The sequence below is a fragment of the Camelus bactrianus genome, chromosome 14, assembly GCF_048773025.1.
Source record: "Camelus bactrianus isolate YW-2024 breed Bactrian camel chromosome 14, ASM4877302v1, whole genome shotgun sequence".
Lineage (NCBI taxonomy): Eukaryota > Metazoa > Chordata > Mammalia > Artiodactyla > Camelidae > Camelus > Camelus bactrianus.
Genome location: NC_133552.1, coordinates 45,439,490 through 45,459,864, shown reverse-complemented (window position 1 = coordinate 45,459,864; position 20,375 = coordinate 45,439,490). Strand labels below are relative to the sequence as shown.

The window sequence follows — 20,375 nt, the reverse complement described above, 5'->3', positions numbered from 1 at the left end:
CCTAAACAAATGTACTTACCTGATTTTAAAACAGGTTCAACTTAATAAATTTTTGGTTTTAGTTTCAAATCCATATTTGATGGATATAATGTTTAATATTAAATAATATTTATGGTAGGATGGCTTTTTTAAGATATAAGATTAGGCATTTAGAATAAGAATTTATAAAGCATTTTTTAGAAACCAAATTTTAGGGTCTTTGAACCCAGCTAGCCTTTTTAGAGAGTAATGTCTTTATATAAATCCATACATTCAGAATCGTTTTTAAGCTATTGAAATTATTTTCATCTCCTGTCTTAATAGCGTCCATAAACAAACTTCGATTTACCTTGGTAATCTGGGCTATTTTTACAGTATTTCCTGCCAGAAAAAATAGGTGTGACTGAAGATTAATTTACATTTATGGGAAAGCTTAGACTAGAATGGAGGGGTTGGTATGAAGAAGGCTCAGGCCTGAACTAGGTCCTTTAATAAGCTGTAAGTAATCTCTACCCCATACATAGCTGGGAACTGTCTGCACAAACTCCAGCTCTAGTTTAATTGTAGGTCTGGTATAAATGTTTCCAAGCAGCCAGAAAAATTTTACTTACTTGCTGATACCCAACTTTCCTTTAAAGAAGGACGTATATGATATATATAAAAAAAAAAAAAAGCCTTTTACTTCAAAGTGAATTAAGAGCTTATCCTTAGAATACTCAGTCCTGTAAAAGAATTTATGATTAACATCCTATCTTGTTTTAAATACGGGAGAGAAAATGTAGAGGGTCTGAGGGGCAGGGTGCTATTTGGACAGTAAAGGGTAAATATGAGGAAGATGTGGGAAACAGACTTCAGCCAACTCATTTGCCTTTGTCTGTGAATAGGGAAAAGCATGTGTGTGGTTTTGAAACACTGCTCTTTCTATAAAGTGCCAACAGTTTCTTGAAAAAAAAAAGTCATCTTCATAAAGGAAATACAGCCCCAGAAAATGCATTAAGTACTGCCAGAGCAATTATAAAACTGGATGAAACTTACTAAGATCAAAATTTTTTTCTGATTTCTAATAAGGAGCCAGTATTGATTGAGGGTTCCAGATATTTAATAGTTAATTTCCTGTACCTACAAATGATGACACTTTGTGGGTACACTTACTAGTACGGGGCACCAGAATTAATGGGTGAGGATATATTTATTCTAAAGCTTTAGTATAATTCACACATCAACAAAATGATTTCTCTTAGAGGAAATTACATACATTTACAAGTTAAATTAACAAAAATAGAAATCACAATTAAGTTACACAGTCGTTAAAGGGCAGCAAAATTTAATTGGCAGATTCCTGCCTGGCCATGTTTTGGTTTCCCAACTACCATTTTAAAAAACTTGTTCTTGAATCACCTCTATTCCAAATCCCTACTTCATCTTGTAAGTACAGTTGACAGGTTTGATAAATTAAGTAGTAGTTACTTAAATGAATGCCATACACTCTGTGTTACAGTCACTTGAGTTTATATGTTAACTTTCATAGAATTTCTTCATTTATTAATATTCTTAGGAATAGTGAAAAATTATGAATGCTTTTTAATGTCACTACTAGACTTGCTGTAGTATGCAGGTTCCATGTACAGGTGTTCTCATTTGTCTTTGCTGTGGAACTGAATTCTGTGATTTACAGTTTTTTTTAATTGAAGTATAGTCAGTTTAAAATGTATCAATTTCTGATGTACAAGTCATACATGTACATCATATATTCCTTTTCATATTCTTTTTCATTATAGGCTACTTACTACAAGATACTGACTCTAGTCTGTGATTTGCAGTTAGCACAAAACTTGGCACAGGATTTTTTGCTCATTACCCCAATGTACTTCTGGAAATCCAAAATACTGTCTTTCCAGAACAATTTTCAAAAGAATCTTATAGAAGTTGGCACTGCCCAATTTTAGCCACTAGATGGTGATAATGAAAGATCCCAAGTCTTCCCGTGATCTATTCTGAAGACAACTAGCAGTCTGAAAGAGGCAAACGTAGACAGCAGTGACAGACAGCAGAATTAAAGGACACATAGCTAACCCCCTCCCACAAATACATCGAACATTCCATCTACAAATCCATCAATTCGCACAGAACACCTACTGAACTTTGACAGAATATCTCTTACTATGAAACACAAGAAGATTCTCACAAAAACTGGTATTAAAAAAGAAATCGGTGCAGGAGGGAGGGAGTGGCAGAAGAGGAAATGTGCCCTTACGCTGGTCAGCTGGAACACCAAGGGAGGTTCCGAGGCTCAGAGGAGAAAGCAGCAGTTGCTTGGCAGAAAGAACAGAAAAACCAGCATGGGGGTCCCTGCGCTCTCCAACCCTAAATACAAGCCGGCAGGGGCGGGCCGTGATGGGCTGGTGGAGCTGGGTGATGAGCCTGGGGAGAGAGCTGGGGCTGACTGCCTGGAGGCAGCCTGGAGGGCGGGAGTGTGGTGTGGGCTATGTCTGGGAGCCTGTGCAGAAGAGAACACCTTGGACCTTGCACCCTCCTCTCCCAAAAGCAACTACTGGTGCATGTCGGGGAGGGGCACAACCAGCCAGGCCATAGCTGCTGTCTTTACTAGCCCAGAGCACAATGCTCTGCAGCATTGTTGGAAGCAGCATTGTCGGAAGGCACCTCCTCTAGAGAAGAGAGGTGGGGCTCGGTCATAGCCATCACAACCCTGGTTCTAGGCTCCCAGAGGGAGGGGCTGAAACCTGAATCCATACCCAGGGGCCCAGTACTTCACTAAGGTTTGATTACAGTCCCAGGCAGAGGGGGTGGGTTTGCTCCTCTGGTGCTTTGTGGACCTGAGCCTCAAAGATGAACAAGCAATGAACAGAATGCTAGCACACAGCAGAGTCAGGCTTGGCATTAACAGCGGGCCGGGTATCTTATGTGGACACAGGGTGTGGTCCTGCCCTAACCCTGTGGCACACTACAGATCCAGTTGTGTGACTGACCACTCACTGGCTGACAGAGGGGGTGGCTGACATTCCGACGGCTGAGGCGGGGACAAGGGCAGCATCAACAAAGAGTACCTTGTAAGCCCGCATAACAAGTGACAGACACCACCAGAAGGTACTTCCTGGTGGGCGGCTCCTGCAGAGGAATACGCAGTGACTCTTCTTCCAGCTGAAGCACTCCAACCTGGCATATGACATACCGCAGCTCAGAAACAGGTCTGGAAGCCTCCCAAAATAGGAGCACCCCAGTCCCTGCCAGGGCTGTGACAACCACAGAACATAAAAGGAAGCTCTGCTCAACAACAACCAGGGCAGACTCTGGTCACTCACAACACCAATCACATCCCCAATCAAAGCCAACAAAGCCCCAAAAAATAGCCAACACACACAGACGAAAGACACGGCAACCATCCACAGTACAAACAGCCCTCACGAAAAAATTACTAGATAAGCAGAGATTACAAAGGAACGCTGCCACCTCAAAACAAAAAAACAAAAACCTTTAAGACCACAGTAGCTAACTTATACTCCTAAATCCATAGAGTCAGAGAAAAATAAGTAAAATGAAGCAGCAGAGGAACCACTCCCAATTAAAAGAACAAGAGAAGTCCCCTAAAAGAACAATGAAATAGATCTCAACAGTCTACTAGATCATGAGTTCAAAAACGAGGTGATAAAAGCACTGATGGAAAAAGAGACTATTAAGAGAAATACAGAATACTATAAAAAGGAATTAGAAAATATGAAGAGGAGCCAATTAAAATCAGAAAAGTCAACTGCTGGGGTAAGAGCTGAGCTACAGGCAGTCAAAAGCAGACTAGATATTGCAGAGGAACAAGTAAGTGACTTAGAAGACAGAAAAACAGAAGTCACCCAATCAGAACAGCAGACAGAAAAGCAGGTAAAAACCAATGAAAGCAATAAAGGGACCTATGGGATAATATAAAGTGTGCCAATCTATGCATAATAGGGGTTTCAGAAGGACAAGAAAGAAAAAAGGGGACTGAAAAGGTATTTGAAGAAATCATGACTGGAAACTTCCCAAACCTAAAGAAGGAATCAGATACCCAAGTACAGGAAGCACAGAGGGTCCACAAGAAGAAACCAAACAGACCTATACCAAGACATAATTAAGAGGGCCAAAGTTAAAGCAATTATTCTAAAAGCAGCAAGAGAAAAACAAAGAATTAGTTACAATGGAACATCCATAAGGCTTTCAGCTGATTTCTCTACAAAAACACTGCTGGCCAGAAGGAAGTGGCAACATATAGTCAGTCCTGAATGAGAAAAAGTTGCAACCTAGGATACTCTATCCAGCAAGACTATTCTTTACAATAGAAGGAGAGAGAAAGAATGTCACAGATAAGGAAGAAAAAAAAAAAAAAAAAAAGAATTCAGCAATACCAAACCTATTCTAAAAGAAATTGAAAGGTCTTCTCTAAACAGAAAACCAGGAAATTATAGAAACGAGAAAACCATAACTGGAAATGCGATAACTACAGTGAGTTGCAAGAGAATAAACATGAAGATATTAAAAAAAAAAAAAAAGACATCAAAATCATAAAAGGTGGGAGAGAGGAGCAAGAAGATGTACTTTTTTTTCTTTTTTTTCCCCTTCATTCTTCTTAGGATGTGTCTGAGCCTATATGACTACCTGTCTAAAGCAAACAGATATAGTAGTTTGTATATAACATACTTGAAAAACAGGGTAACTACAAATCAAAAACATACAACAGAGTCATAAAAACCAAAAAGAAACCAAGCCAATACAAAAGAAAATGATCAAACCACTAAAAGAAAAACAAAAGGAATAAAAAGAAACAAAGAAGAAACATCAAATCAACTGGAAAATAAACTTTAAAATGGCAATAAACACATATTTATCAATAATTACCATAAATGTCAATGGACAAAATGCTTTCATCAAAAGATACAGACTGGTAGACTGAATAATAAAACAAGGACCCACTTTAGGGTGAAAGACACACATAGATTGAAAGTGAGAGGATGGAAAAAGGTATTTCATGCAAATGGAAATGACAGGAAAGTGAAGTAGCAATACTCGTATCAGGCAAAACAGACTTTAAGAGAAAGGCTGTAAAATAGAAAAAGGACACTATATAATGATTAAAGGAGCAGTACAAGAGGATATTACACTTGTAAATATATATGCACCCATTATGGGAGCACCTAAATACATAAAACAAAAACCAACAGACATAAATGGAGAAACTGATGGGAAACAATATTGGGAGACTTGAACACCCCACTAACATCATTGGACAGATCCTCCAGACAGAAAGTCAGTAAGACAATGGAGATACGAAATGACACAACAGAGCAGTTGGACTTGGTTGATGTATTTAGGACATATCCACAAAAAAACATATCAATGGAATTGATGGAACAGAACAGAGAGCCCAGAAATAAATGCACAGACTTTTGGTCAATTAACCTTCAACAAAGGAGGCAAGAATATATATAATGGAGTAAAGACAGTCTCTTCAGCAAATGGTGTTGGGAAAACTGGACAGCTGAATATAAATCAATGAAGTTAGAACACTCCCTCACACCATACACAGAAATAAACTCAAAATGGCTTAAAGACTTAAACATAAGACAAGACATTATAGGGGGAGGGTATAGAGGGTATAGCTCAAGTGGAAGTGTGTATGCTTAGCATACACGAGGTCCTGGGTTCAATCCCCACTACATTCTCTAAAAAATAAATAAGTGAGTAAACCTAATTAACACCCTACCCACCAAAAAAACAAAAAAACGACAAGACACTATAAATCTTCTAGAAGAAAACATAGGCAAAACATTTTCTGACATAAATCTTGGCAATGTTCTCCTAGGACAGTCTACCCAGGCAATAGAAATAAAAGCAAAAATAAACAAATAGGGCCTAATTAAACTTATAAGCTCTTGCACAGCAAAGGAAACTATAAGCAAAATAAAAGACAACCTATGGAATGGGAGAAAATAATTGCAAAAGATGAGACTGACAAGGGCTTAATTTCCAGACAGCTCACACAACTTAATAAAACAAACAAAAAACCCAACCCCAAAATGGGCAGAAGACCTAAACAAGCAATTCTCCAATGAAGACATACAAATGGCCAACAGGCATATGAAAAAAATGCTCAATATCACTAATTATCAGAGAAATGCAAATCAAAACTACAATGAGGTATCACCTCACACCAGTCAGAATGGCCATCATTCAAAAGTCCACAAACGACAAATGCTGGAGAGGATGTAGAGGAAAGGGAACCCTCCTACACTGTTGGTGGGAATGCAGTTTGGTGCAGCCATTATGGAAAACAGTATGGAGAGTCCTCAAAAAACTAAGAGTAGACTTATCATATGATCCATCAATCCCACTCCTGGGCATACATCCAGAGGGAACTTTAATTTGAAAAGATATATGCACCCCCATGCTCATAGCAGCACTACTTACAACAGCCAAGACAGGGAAACAACCTAAATGTCCACTGACAGAGGACTGGATAAAGCTGTGGTATATTTATACAATGGAATTACTACTGAGCCATAAACAAGAATAAAATGTCATTTACAGCAACATGGATGGATCTGGAGATGGTCATTCCAAGTGAAGTAAGCCAAAAAGAGAAAGGAAAATACTCATCACTCATATATCACTCATACATGGAATCTAAGAAACAACAACAAAAGACACTGATGAACTTATCTATAAAACAGAAGTAGACTCACAGACATAGTAAACAAAGTTATGGTTACCAGGGGCCAAGCGGTGGGAAGGGATAAATTGGGAGTTCAAGATTTGCAGATATTAACTCCCATATATAAAACAGAAAAAACAAATTTCTTCTGTATAGCACAGGGAGCTATATTCAATATCTTGTAGTAACCTATAATGGAAAAGAATATGAAAATGAATATATGTATGTATATGTATGACTGAAACATGCTGTGCACCAGAAATTGACACATCATAACCGACTATATTTTAATTAAAAAAAAAAAGAAGCAAACATAATCAGGTATGTTCAGGCACTATTCACATGAGTAGGTAGGCCAGTGGGTAGGCAGTGGAAGCAAGTTCTCCCTACGTCCAAGAGTCAAGACAGCCTCTGTGCAGCAGGCGTAAGGGTGCAGTGCTTTCTCAAGCTATCTGTGGTAAAGGGCTGCATTTTTATTTTCAGCATTTTAGTGCGTATCGTTTTCAAAAAGACAATAAAAATGAATTCCTAAATGAAATAAAAACAAAGACATACAAAATACAAGCCTCAATTTTTTTTTATTAGATTCAACAGAAACAAAATTGCTCCAGTAAGCTGCTTTAAAAGCTTCAAGATGCTTTCCCATCCATATCGGCACTTGTATCCTCAGACCCCTAATGTGGTGTTAGTAAAATGTGGCTCAGGCGCTGGTCTAAGGACTGCACTTTGAGTAGCATTAGAAAAAACTGCTTTGTTGTCAGTGAGCAGAACCTGGTCCAAAATATGGCTGCATTAGCACTAGCTAGGGAGCTGTAAAAAGGTTCTGTGACCTTTCTAACCCTCAGTTTACTCATCTGAATCAGGTGAGTATCTATGCTTAGGCCTTTCATGAGAACTCACTGTACTAACCTCATAGGAAGCCCACTGAATAACAGTCAGTATATTTACATATTAAATACAGACTGATTGCTCCATCATTTTACAGACCTATATGTTTTTTCCATGAATAGAAATAATGTGTTCAGTTGATCATCAAAACTTAAAGGACCCTGAAACCTTGATTGATTGGCCCTATTGGAAGCACAGCTACTTGGAGATCTTGACAAAAACCTGCCCTCCCTCTGGGAAGTGACCTGTTCCACCGCTGGCAGCCTTAGTGGGCGGTGGGAGGCCTGCGAGAAGCAATGAAGGGGTGAGAGGTGCCTGTTCACCCAGCCGTGTCTGCAGTGGATACTTCCGAGTCCCGTGTGTTTGAAGAACTGCAGAAGCACTTAAGTGGCCAACTCAAAAGTCTAGGCGATTATTACAAAGCCAGGAAAGGCTGGCACGTAAACCACATTAGGCAAGATCAAGGATGGCAATCTGTTCTTTGATTAATTGTTACAGCTGCCATTTACTGTGACCTTACTAGGCTGAATTATACACGGCTTCAATCCTTACAACAATCCTGACATATTAATCACTTTAGAGATAAAGGAACTAAGATTCAGAGATGTTAAACTGCTTAAATCACAACATGCCAGTTACCGACCAGGTCTAAAATGCCAGCCGGAAACCTGTGCTCTTTATCACCGTTTTTATCACATCCGAAAGCACAACCACTTCAGCTACTGTGTCTAAATTACTTTTTAAGGTTAACTGAGTGGAAGAAAATCAAACTACCAGACCTGGTTCCAAAAGTTACAAAGGCTATAAAATCAATAAAAATTACCAAAACATACCTAAATGAAAAAGCGTAACTACTATACCAGAAGAAAGTAGCTCCCACCATGAGAATGTCACTGAGGTTATTTCTAAAGTTTTGGCACATCATATCCACATTTTTAAATTTCTGAGTCAAAAGACCCTATATATCTCATATGAATTACAATTCTCCATATTAACAAAGGCTTGGAGATTGAAGTCAAGATCAAGATCACCTAATGGGCTCACTTTGGCCAACGCATCAAGTTTTTAGCTTCTTTCCAAAAAAATTCCTGAGATATTATTATGCAGCATTGTGCCATTGTGCATTTTACATTTCTTCCTCAAGAAAGGGAGGTCTAAGAAATCCACATATGTAGAACCACTCCCTGAAAAACTGATGTGCTAGTAGAAAAAAAAATAGAATTGAGATTTTATAAACCAGAGAGTGTCTTGTTTCTGTTTGGTAAAGGGATTTCTTCATATGTTATTTTAATAAAAGGGAATTTCATGGGTAAAAACCAATATTCAAAATTATAAAACAAATAGAACTGTCTGTGTATAACCACTGTATCAAAAATTTCCAAGAAACTCAACAGAAATTCTTTAGTTGTCAAATGTGGTTTGAAGGGATAATAAAATCTTTTTATGGCTAAGGCAAGAGTCTTGTCTCCCGTTGGCCCAAAAATAGATGTTTCATTTCCCAAATAAGCAGGCTCTCCACTGTAAAGAAATATTCTTGTATAGTTGGTTTCTATCTTCTTGAACTCTGCTCCAAGTTCAGCCAACTTCTTATATGTCCTTAACACAAATTTGGAACAGTCGTAGGATTCAAACCATGTCTCTGCCCCTTTTTCTGGGCTGGCTTGTACAGTCCATGTCTCATAATAAATTCCTGTTTCATTGTCCTGTTTTACCCACTTTGCCATTTTGTTAAACATATTTCCTAGTTAAAAGAAAAAAAATCACTACGTGAACATTGAAGCTAATTATGCCAGTTTTAAGTAAAATGTTCTAACCAGATTTAGGTTATGACTCCATGAATAAACAATAGTTTCTGAGTTTTCAAACCTGCATCTCACAATAAGAATCCAAGCTCAGCCAATTTTTGTTCCATTTTTAAAGACACAAGGTATTTCTAAACTGTAAACATTATATACAATAGGTGTATAAAGGTAAGTCTGACATACTAATTTATAGTCACTTAAGTTACAGTCAAAAGCAAAATTATACACATGCAGAAGCCCTCTTTCTCTACCCAACTCTAATCCAACAAATTTTGGATTCAGAGGCAAAAGAGAAAAGAAAGTAAGGGAGAAATTGTGGAAGAGGAAAGAGTGAATGGGGCACAGTCTAAGAACTGAGGAGGGGGCAGCGCGAAGCTTCTCTGTCACAGAGCATGGTGTGTGTACAGTACGAACAGCTGCCTCGGGAACTTGGCAAGGAAGCACCGGACCCCCATCCACCCTGAATACTGGGAACCTCCTTTTTCTCCCTGTACTGCAGCTGTTGGCATTCTGCTTACAGCCTTCCTGCCCACCACACAGATTCTTCCATGGTTTTGGTTTTGGCCACGTTCATGGATTATACAGACTGGAGGATGGCTAACACTCTCTCCTACCACCTGGTACCAGACAAGGAATCTCTCCAAATGTTAACAAAACACTGAACCCTGCATGGTTACAACCACATCTGGCCCCAAAAGAGCTTGGCCCCAACGTTTCACTTTGTCACTGTGTGTGAACCTTTCTTAGGTTACTCCAGCTTGAGTCCATAAAAACAAGTCCTATAGAATGGAGTGGCTGCCTTTATCAGTCTTATGGTATTAAAATTGTGGAATAATATATATCCTGTTGTCTTAGAATGGGGGATACTGTTCTTAAGAGTTCTTCAGCTTTGAAAAGCCACTGCTGTAATGAAGAGGTAAGAATACTCCAAAACACTATTTTGTAACATGAAAAGAGGTCAATGAGCAGGATTAATCACAAGGCACATGGATGACGTAAAAGATTTAAGTACTGGTGTATCACAAACTCTTCTACAAAAAAAGGGATCACTTGTTCATATGATCATACTTTGATGTTAGAAGGAAGAATGTGCAGCTAATGAGGTAGGTGGAAATGGAGAAAGGAGAGATGTGAACTGGCCTCTAAAAGGATAGCTATTATACTGAGCATTATTAAAAGAAAAACAGGGTTTTATATTGCTGGGATGGTTTGGGGCACATAAATTAGAAAACAAGAAGATCAGAAAACAGCATGATGTATATGGTTAAAAGATTCCCAGATTACATTTAAAAGACAGCAATTCTGCAAATCAAAACCACAATGAGGTATTATCTTACACCTGTCAGAATGGCTATTATCAAAAAGACAACAAATCGCAAGTGTTGGCCAGGGTGTGGAGAAAAGGGAACCCTTGTGCACCGTTGGTGGGAATGTAAATTGGTACAGCCACTATGGAAAACCATATGAAGTTTCCTCAAAAAAATTAAAAACAGAACAACCATATGATCCAGCAATTCCACTTCTGGATGTTTACCCAAAGAAAACAAATATACTAATTTGAAAACATATATTCACCACAATGTTCGTAGCACCATTATTTATAATAGTCAAGATATGGAAGCAACCTAAGTGTCCACTGATAGATGAATGGATAAATATGTGGTGTATATATATGCACACACACATCCAGACACATACGCATATGATGGACAATTACTCATTTTAAAAAAAAATGAAATCTTGCCATCTGCAACAACATGGACCTAGAGGGTATTATGCTTAGTGAAGAAAGCAAGACAAAGAAAGGCAAATTACTGTATGATTTCATTATATGTGGAATCTAAAAAATAAAGCAAATGAACCAACAAAAACAGAAAACAGACCCATAGGCAGAGAGAACAAACTGGTGGTTAAGAGGGAAGTGGGGGTGGGAAAAATAGGTGAAGGGGATTAAGAGCTATAAACTTCCAGTTATAAAGTAATTAAATCGTGAGGATGTAATGCAAAGCACAGGGAATATAGTCAATAATATTGTAATAACCTTGTAAGGTGACAGATGGTTACTAAACTTATCATGGTGATCAATTTGTTATGTATATAAATGTTGAATGTTGTACATCTAAAACTAATATAATATTATATGTCAACTATACTTCAATTAAAAAAAAAGAAAAAGGAAAAAAATTAAAATGAAGACACCAATTCTATTCCTGGTTCTACATTTAGCTGTGACCTTAAGAGATAGGAAAGTCACACTGTCTGGAAAGCCTCAAGTCCTTATTTGTTAAAGGAAGAAGGGTACCTTATCCTACCCCACTGAACTGTGAGCTGACGTATTCTGAAATGTATTGTAAAGAGCTATACAAGTGCAAAGCATGATAATTTCCTCAAGTCTTATGGTTGAAGGGCCTCAAATGCATAAGATCATATATGTTTTGGGACGCAATGTAGTGAAGTGGTTAAGAAAATGGTCAATAAGGCTTGGCTGTGAGAGTTGGAGTCCCACCTAGCCATGTGCCTCTTACCTCACTGTGCCTTGAGTTCCCCAAAATGGGGAAAAACATAGTAATTTGGTGCTGGGGGGAGGTTTGTTGTGATGATAAATGATATGATTTATGTAGAAGCACCCAGAACACTGCCAGGCCCAGAGTCAGTTCACATGAGTGGTAGCTATTATTATTTCTTGACATAAAAACATTTTGATTCACCATCACTTAAAGCCTTTTTCCAGATACAATTAACAGGCCCCTTAATCAATTATTTCTTCAAGCATTTTATGGATTTCCCTCTATTGTTTTACTCAGAAATAAATAAAACTGTTTTTTATCATTTCATTTATTTTTTACCATGAGAATGAAGAAGATAAGCTATAGATAAGGTGAAGTTCTGAATGAGTAATAATTTGGGTCAAAGGTTAGTGAACTTCAGAAGTGCATTTTGTAAGTTGACCTCTAAAAGTAGAGCATTACTGAAATGCCTCAATGAAACTAATGTCTACCATTTGGGTATCGATGCAATCACCAAATACTGCTGTATCTTTGAAACTCACCTGATATGGTTGCTACCAGAACTAACGTCCCATTTTCCTTCCAGTGAATATCATCAATTCCTTCAAAAAAGCAGGCAGCTCCTTGATTACACCAGAAAGGGGCATTCATTTCAGGTCGGAGATGGGGAAATGTGCAGTTTCCGAGTTGGAAAAGCTCATACCATTCCATTGTGTAGTTCTTGCCAGTTGAAGTGCTCCGGAACCCAACGGCATCATGCATGATTTTCTGTGTAAAGACCATACAAGTATAAAAGCACCTGTGAAATGACCACTGGTTCAGGAACCAGATGGGAGAAAGTGTGACCCCACAATGCAAACTGAATAGAACAGCTGTTCCTCTTCCACTATGTTATCGTGTCTCCTCTGTGGCTCCTCAAACTCCCAGCTCTTATCCACTCTGGTATTGGCCACTGCAGCTCAGTTCAGACACAGCTTAGAATGAGGACGAGAAGCCTCCCCATCACAGACTCAAGAAGGAAGTCTGTGTACGTCACAGGTGATGAGAGGCTCAAATGGTGAGCTCACCTAGGAAAAGTATGTTCAACAGGGACTGGGCATGAAGAAGTGATTTCTGCCTGCCATGCTCCTTCCTTGGGGCATCCTCCTTTCTTTCTTTCCAGGGCCTGGGTACAGGAGTTGGATTTGGATTTAGAATATTAAAAGAGATTAAAGCAACTGCTGTTATCATGGTCATGATCATAAATCCTGATGATTTTCTTTGACTACTCATTTTGAATATGCTAAGAGGAGCACCAACAAAACATGGTCTAAAATCAGCCCTTAAAATAGTGATCATTCCATCAAATCCACTTAATAACCAAATCATTTAATTAACCAGTTATAAGAGCAAGATGCAGCCTTACCATGTGTCCCAGGAGGTCTCCGTATTTAAATTCCCACACTGGGGCCTGTAACCGGAAGACTTCAATGACATCATCATCCTTCATCACAGGGATAGTGGAGCCAGTGGGACAGAAAGTATATTTAGCTTGACAATAAGGATCTGGTTCGGGACGGAAGGAAAAGCGTCTAATAAAGAAAAAGAAATCATTGACTTAGATTCTAATAGGACTTTGGAGGGAGTGCTGAGAAGGCGGAGTAGAAGGAGGCATAGCTCACCCCCTCCCAGGTTTACACCGAAAATTACATCCACAGACTCATCCATTCGCAAAGAACACTACTGAACCTTTGCAGAATACCTCTCACTCCAACATACAAGTAGATTCCTTACAAAAACCGGTAGGGAAAAAAAAAAGTAAAAGGAAGTGGGTGCAGGTCCTGTCCTGCACGGAGGGAGCACCCAACAAGGAAAAGCGCCCCCGTACTGGGAAGCACCCCCTCTAGTGGTGAGGTCAGCAGGCACAGACAGGGGGCTTCCGAAGCTCGGAGGAGAAAACAGCAGCTGCTTGGCGAGAGAACTGAGAGAAACCGGCACAAAGGGTCCCTGTGATCCCTAGCCCTAGACGCGATCCCTAGCCCTAGATGCGAGCTGGTAGGGAGCAGGCCAGAACTGGCTGCTGGGGCTGGGTGACAAGCCCCAGGAGAGGGCTGGGGCCTACTGTGTAGAGGGGCTGGAGTGTGGCGCGGGCTGTGGCTGGGAGTGTGTGCAGAACAGAACAGCATGGGACACCCATAAAAAGCAACACTGCTGGTGCGCATGGTGGGGAGGGGCTCAACGCAGCCGCGCCATAGCTGCTATCTCCACTCGCTTGAGGGCCTCCTCAGCACCACTGTTGGTGGGCTCGGTCTTGTGAGAAGAGTGGTGGAGTTCGCTCAGTCATAGCCACCACAATCGCTGGTGCATGGCTCCTGGGTGGATGTGGGGCCCCACAACATCACAGGCTGGACTGAGACTTGTTTACAGACCCAGGCAGAGACCGTGGGATTGTTCCACTGGTGACTTTGTGGACCAGTGCCACTAAGACAAACGAGCAAGTTCCAGCACACGGAGGGGGCAAGTTTAGCATTTACAGCAAGCCTGAGTACCTTATGAGGAAAAGGGGCTGGCGAATGCAAAAAATGGAGAAATTACAACCAACACCACAGAAGTACAAAAAAACCATAAGAGAATACTATGAACAACTATAAGGCAACAAATTGGACAACGTATAAGAAATGGACAAGTTCCTAGAAACATACAGTCCACGAGGACTGAATCAGGAAGTAGATCTCTTGAACAGACCAATCATTAGAAGTGAAATGGATTCAGCAATAAAAAAAACCTCCCTGCAAACAAAAGTCCAGGACAAGATGGCTTCACTGGGGAGTTCTATCAAACATACAAAGAAAAACTCATAACAACTCTTCTCAAACTCTTCCAAAAGACTGAAGAGGAAGGAGTACTTCCAAACTCATTCTGTGAAGCTACCATTACCCTGAAACCAAAATCATACAATGACACTATCAAAAAAGAAAATTACAGGCCAATACTGTTGATGAACATAGATGCAAAAATCTTAAACAAAATATTAGCAAACAGAATCCAACAACACATAAAAAAGATCATATACCATGATCAAGTTGGATTCATCCCAGGGACACAAGGATGATTCAACATAAGCAAATCATCAATGTGATACACCATATCAACAAAGGGACAAAAATCACATGACCATCTCAACAGACACAGGAAAAGCATCTGATAAAAATCAACACCCATTTATGATAAAACTCTTACCAAAGTGGGTACAGAGGGAACATATTTCAACATAATAAAAGCTATTTAAGACAAACCCACAGTCAGTGTAGTGAAATAATGAAAAGGTGAAAGCTTTCCCACTAAAATCTGGAACAAGACAAAGATGCTCATTCTCACCACTTCTATTCAACATAGTCTTGGAAGTCCTAGCCACAGCAATCAGGAAAGAAAAAGAAATAAAAGGGATCCAAACTGGAAGAGACGAGGTAAAACTGTCACTACATGTAGATGACATGACGCTATATATAGAAAACCCTAAAAACTCCACACAAAAACTACTAGAGCTGATAAAAGAATTCAGCAAGGTAGCCGGATACAAGATTAACATACAGACATCAGCTGCATTTCTTTACTCTGACAATGAAATACCAGAAAAAGAAAGCAAAGAAACAATCCCTTTTAAACTCGCATCCAAAAAAATAAAATACTTAGGAATACATCTGATCAAGGAGGTGAACAACTTATATGCAGAGAACTATAAAACAATGATTAAGGAAATTAAAGATGACTTAAAGAAATGGCAAGATATCCCATGCTCCTGAATTGGAAGAGTAAATATTGCGAAAATGGCCATTCTACCCAAAGCAATCTATAATTTAGTATGATCTCTATCAAATTACCTGGGACATTTTTCACAGAACTACAACAAATAATCCTAAAATTTATATGGAATCACAAAAGACCCAGAATTGCCAAAGAATACTGAAGAAAAAGAATGAAGCTGGAGGAATAACTCTCCCAGACTTCAGACACCACCACAGAGCTATAATAATCAAAACAGGGTGGTACTGGCACAAAAACAGACATATGGATCAATGGAACAGAACAGGGAGCTGAAAAATAAATCCACAGACCTATGGTCAATTAATCTTAAATGCTGGAGAGGATGTGGAAAAAAGGGAACACTCCTACATTTGTGGTGGGAATGCAGTTTGGTGCAGCCACTATGGAAAACAGTATGGAGATTCTTCAGAAAAGCAAAAATAGAATTACCACATGATCCATCAATCCCATTCCTGGGCATGTATCAGAAGGAACACTAATTTGAAAAGATACATGCACCCCAATGCTCATAACAGCACTAACAGCCAAGACAGGGAAACAACCTAAATGTCCATCGACAGAGCACTGGATAAAGAATCTGTGGAATATTTATACAATCCAGTACTACTCTGCCATAAACAATAAAATAATGCCATTTGCAGCAACATGGATGGATCTGGAGATCATCATTCTAAGTGAAGTATGCCAGAAAGAGAAAGAAAAATACCATATGATAGCACTCGTATGCGGAATCTAAAAAAAAAAAGAAAAAAGACGCTAATGAACTCATCTACAAAACAGAAATAGACTCACAGACATAGTAAACAATCTTATGGTTACTGAGGGGAAAGGGGATGGGAAAGGATAACTTGGGAGTTTGAGATTTGCAAATATTAACTACCATATATAAAATAGATAAAAAAATAAATTTCTTCTGTATAGCACAGGGAACTATATTCAGTAACTTGTAGTAACCTATAATGAAAAAACAATATGAAAATGAGTATATGTATGTATATGTATGACTGAAACGTTATATTGCACACCAGAAATCGACACATTGTAAATGAGTATAGTTCAAGCAAAAAAAAATTCTGATAGGAATCTGGTTCTTGCACATTTCAGAATCCAGATTTTAATTTCACTGTCAATAACATTTTTAGAGAAAACATCCAAAGCTCAGCCCATAGGTATGTAAATATACATTTCAATTCTTATCCTGTGAACAAATTCCAAAGATGTCCTTAGTAGCAAATGATACATGAAAAGCACTGATAAATGCATGTTTCCCTATTCCAGACTCCCACTGTGAGAATTCTGAAGACAGAGACCATATCTGAAAGTGTTTGCAGCTTCACATCTTACTTAGTAGGCAAACATTTACTGAATAAAGGGATATTTTTCAAGTGATATTTAACTTCCCAAACAATCTATATGTTAAGATTATTCAAAGATAATCATGATTAAACAGAACATTTTTTTAGGAATTATCCAACATTCCCTTCAACCAATATTTATTGAGGATCTACTATGATACTAGGAAGGAGGGAAACAAAAATTAAAATGCTGTTCCCCTCCTCAGGGAGCTTCGGGTAGGGGCTGGCAAGACATTAAACAGTGACAGAGTGCAGTGTGGTAAGTGCTAAACCGAAGAAATACACACAGCCCTGAGGGCACAAAAGAGGGAGAGATTGTTTTCACCAGGTGTGGGATGGGTGGGGGTGAGGAGGCAAAGAAAGAGAGGAAGGCTTGATTTAATTTTTAAAATACTTTAGAAAAGTTAGTAGAGAAAAGAATGGAAAACACTAAATACTCTAAGACAAGCATGACACTCTGGAAGAGTCTCAAGTTGGTACATAAGACTGGATTCTGGCTTCAAGGCAGGAGTGGTGAGGGGACAGCTAGGCAGGGACTGTCATTTGCCCTAATAAGGCACACTTGGGAGATGGTGTGGCTGAAGTTCCAGGCCACTGCAATAAATCGAATATCCCTATGAAGTGAATCACGTGAATTTTTTAGTTTCCCAGTGCATAGAAAAGTTATGTTTACACTATACTGTGGTCTACTAAGCGTGCAACAGCATTATGCCTTAAAAAAAAACACCGTGCATACCTTATTTAAAAAACACTTTATTGCTAAGACAATGCTAACCATCATCTGACCACACAGGGTTGTCACAAATCTTCAGTTTGTAAAAAACACAGTATCTGAAAAGTGCAAAAAAAAAAAAAAAATGAGGTATGCCCGCACAACATGAAGGGCACCCCCTGGAGTCCCACACCTGGGAAGGGCTGAGCCCCAGAGGCGGCCTAAAGGATCTGAAGTAGCAGATGTGATACAACTGAATTTGCTCTAAAATAAGCCTTATTTTATGAATTAGAAGAGGGTGGGGAGAGAGGCCAAATTACGGCTGAGAGGTCAGTGAGGAGGTCACAACAACCATTAAGAAGGGAAGAAGGGGCTGAGAAGGTCATGGCCGTAGGACTCGGGGGTGGGGGGGGCGGTATGGTGAAGTCAGCTCAGCAGACGCCCAGTACACACCTTCCATATTTGGCACTGGGAGAGAAAGATGGAAGAGAAAAAAGCTGCCTTGATCCTCTAAGAATCCTAGATCTCTAAAGCTTCAGCCAGGTCTATTGTTTTACAATCCTAACACGTCAACAGAAATACCTATTTTAATTTAAGAAGGTAACAAACTCTTGATGTCAGACAAAAATATTAACAACTCTCCTGAAAGTTTACAAGACTTGGGTATACTTACCTGTTTTATAGGTGCTTACCTGGTTTAAACAAATACCTAAATTATACATAGGTTTTACTCGTCCAAAGCAAAATCTATTTTTAAGTCAAAGGTAATTTCACAAGTATAATTTCAGTGTGAATTTAATAAAATTAAATTTTACTCTATTCAGCTAAAGGGATTAGATGAAGGCATGCAGTTAACACATCATACACTAATACTGTATCCAGGTTTCATAATAACTGGCATTTACTAGATTTAATCCCCCCAACAAGCCTGAAGGAACTACTGTTCCTACTCTGCCTCAGGACATGTGGGCACAGAGACACTGAGCAAGGACTGAAATAAAACACACGACCTAGAAGTTGAGACTTATGTTATATTTGGTGGGCAATTCTGAGGACTCGAACCCCATGAGCCTGGGATGACAGCCTCTTAGACCGCTCTGAGGGACTCTGAAGAGGGAGGGGGGAAGACAGGATATACAGGAGGTTTTACGAGAAAGACCAGGTAGTCAGAACATCAAAAGATCACTGTTAAAGAAAGCCAACAGCTCAAGTTAAGGAATTTGGCACTTTTCTATGTATGGCAAGGCACAAAGGTATGGGCTCATTAAAATCATTCCTTTGATATGTACCTAGCTATCTAGGGCCAGTATCCTGTTAGTCCAAATCCTGAGTTCCCCCCGAGTGCACTGCTGGGGGTGGCTGCGGAGGCCAGGCTGCCTGTCTGCATTCTGAGTTGGTGGTAGCAGCTAACGACTTAACGGCCAGAGCATTTTTTTGTTCAGATTTAGCTTACAACACCTTTCATTCACATAAGTAACCTTCCCAAGATAACACACCTAGTGATGGTGGAGCCCAGAACTCGATACCGACCACTAGGTTATCCTTCCTCCCAACTCACTATTTTGTCATCCAAAATAGTTGGGCATCTTAAAAAGTTGCTGGCCTTTCCCCTGCCTGATGTCCACACGGTGTTTTTTTTTTCCCTCTGCTTAGCCATCTCTGATAATGAGGCCGTGTCAAAGGCTCAAATATGCTTCAGATGTGCAGTCTCCGTCCTCAGCTTATGAACAGTGTCCTAACTCCAAGCTGAAGACAGTGGACAAATGAAGTCACCAACCCAGAAGGCGAGGAGAGGAGGGGATTCCCTGGACGCCGCACTTTATCGCTAAAAGCCGGAAGTTCCAGGCAAACGCAGATGAGCTGGGTAAGCTGGAAATGCAGTAAGCAAATGTGATACACTCAAGATAACTAATGACAGCTCATGATATAAATAATAAATAAAGGTCTCCCCAAAATATTCAAAGAGTCAGTTATCTGTATCCGAAAGTCATGCGATGAAATAATATTACTCTCCACTTCTTCCATCATTCGGAACAGCCCTGAGCCAAGTGACCACCTTGTAACTGCCTCAAGGATCCCTGGAGAAAGAAAGACCCCAGGGCGGTGCGCAACAAGTAGCCGAGACTCCGGAACTCGCCACTGGGTTCCACGCTCCGCCCTCAGTGCCGCCGGGCGCCGCCCCCGAATGATCTCGCGATCGGGACACGAACCCCAGCTCCCCGGCACTTTGCCCGGCCAATCCCGGCCGGGCGTGCGCGCGCCCCGCCGCGCCGTGTGCGCGCACTCACTTGTAGGGCACCGGCCACTGGCGCTGAGAGGAGCCGTCCGCGGCCGCCGCGACCAGACAGAGCAGCGCCGGGGCCCAGCGCCAAGGTGCGCGCCTCCAGACCACGTCTGCGCCCCGTCGCCCCCCGGTCCCCAGGCCGGCGTTCCCCGCCTGCTCCATGCCGCGGTTCCCGGTACTTCCAGCGCCTTCTGAGCCCTGCGCTGGCTGAGGGTCGGCGAGCCGAGAATGAGCAGAGCCACGCCCCCGCGCGAAGCTGGGACCCGGACGGCGGGCCCGCCTTCCGCCCGGCGGGCCCGCCCTCCGCCCAGCGCGCGCGCGTGCCGCGGCGCGGGACGCAGTCCTCG

At 40.5% G+C, this 20,375-nt stretch overlaps 1 protein-coding gene across 1 annotated transcript; it reads right to left on the bottom strand.

The window, feature by feature from the left end:
* Positions 1-7,235: 7,235 nt before the first annotated feature.
* On the bottom strand, positions 7,236-20,373 carry CLN5 (CLN5 lysosomal BMP synthase). The gene is made up of 4 exons (XM_074378363.1): positions 20,033-20,373; positions 13,279-13,444; positions 12,416-12,641; positions 7,236-9,305 (listed from the first exon to the last, which is right to left on the bottom strand). Exons 1-4 carry the CDS (start codon positions 20,188-20,190, stop codon positions 8,794-8,796), a joined length of 1,062 nt encoding a protein of 353 aa, XP_074234464.1. The 5' UTR covers positions 20,191-20,373; the 3' UTR covers positions 7,236-8,793.
* Between the last annotated feature and the right edge of the window lie 2 nt (positions 20,374-20,375).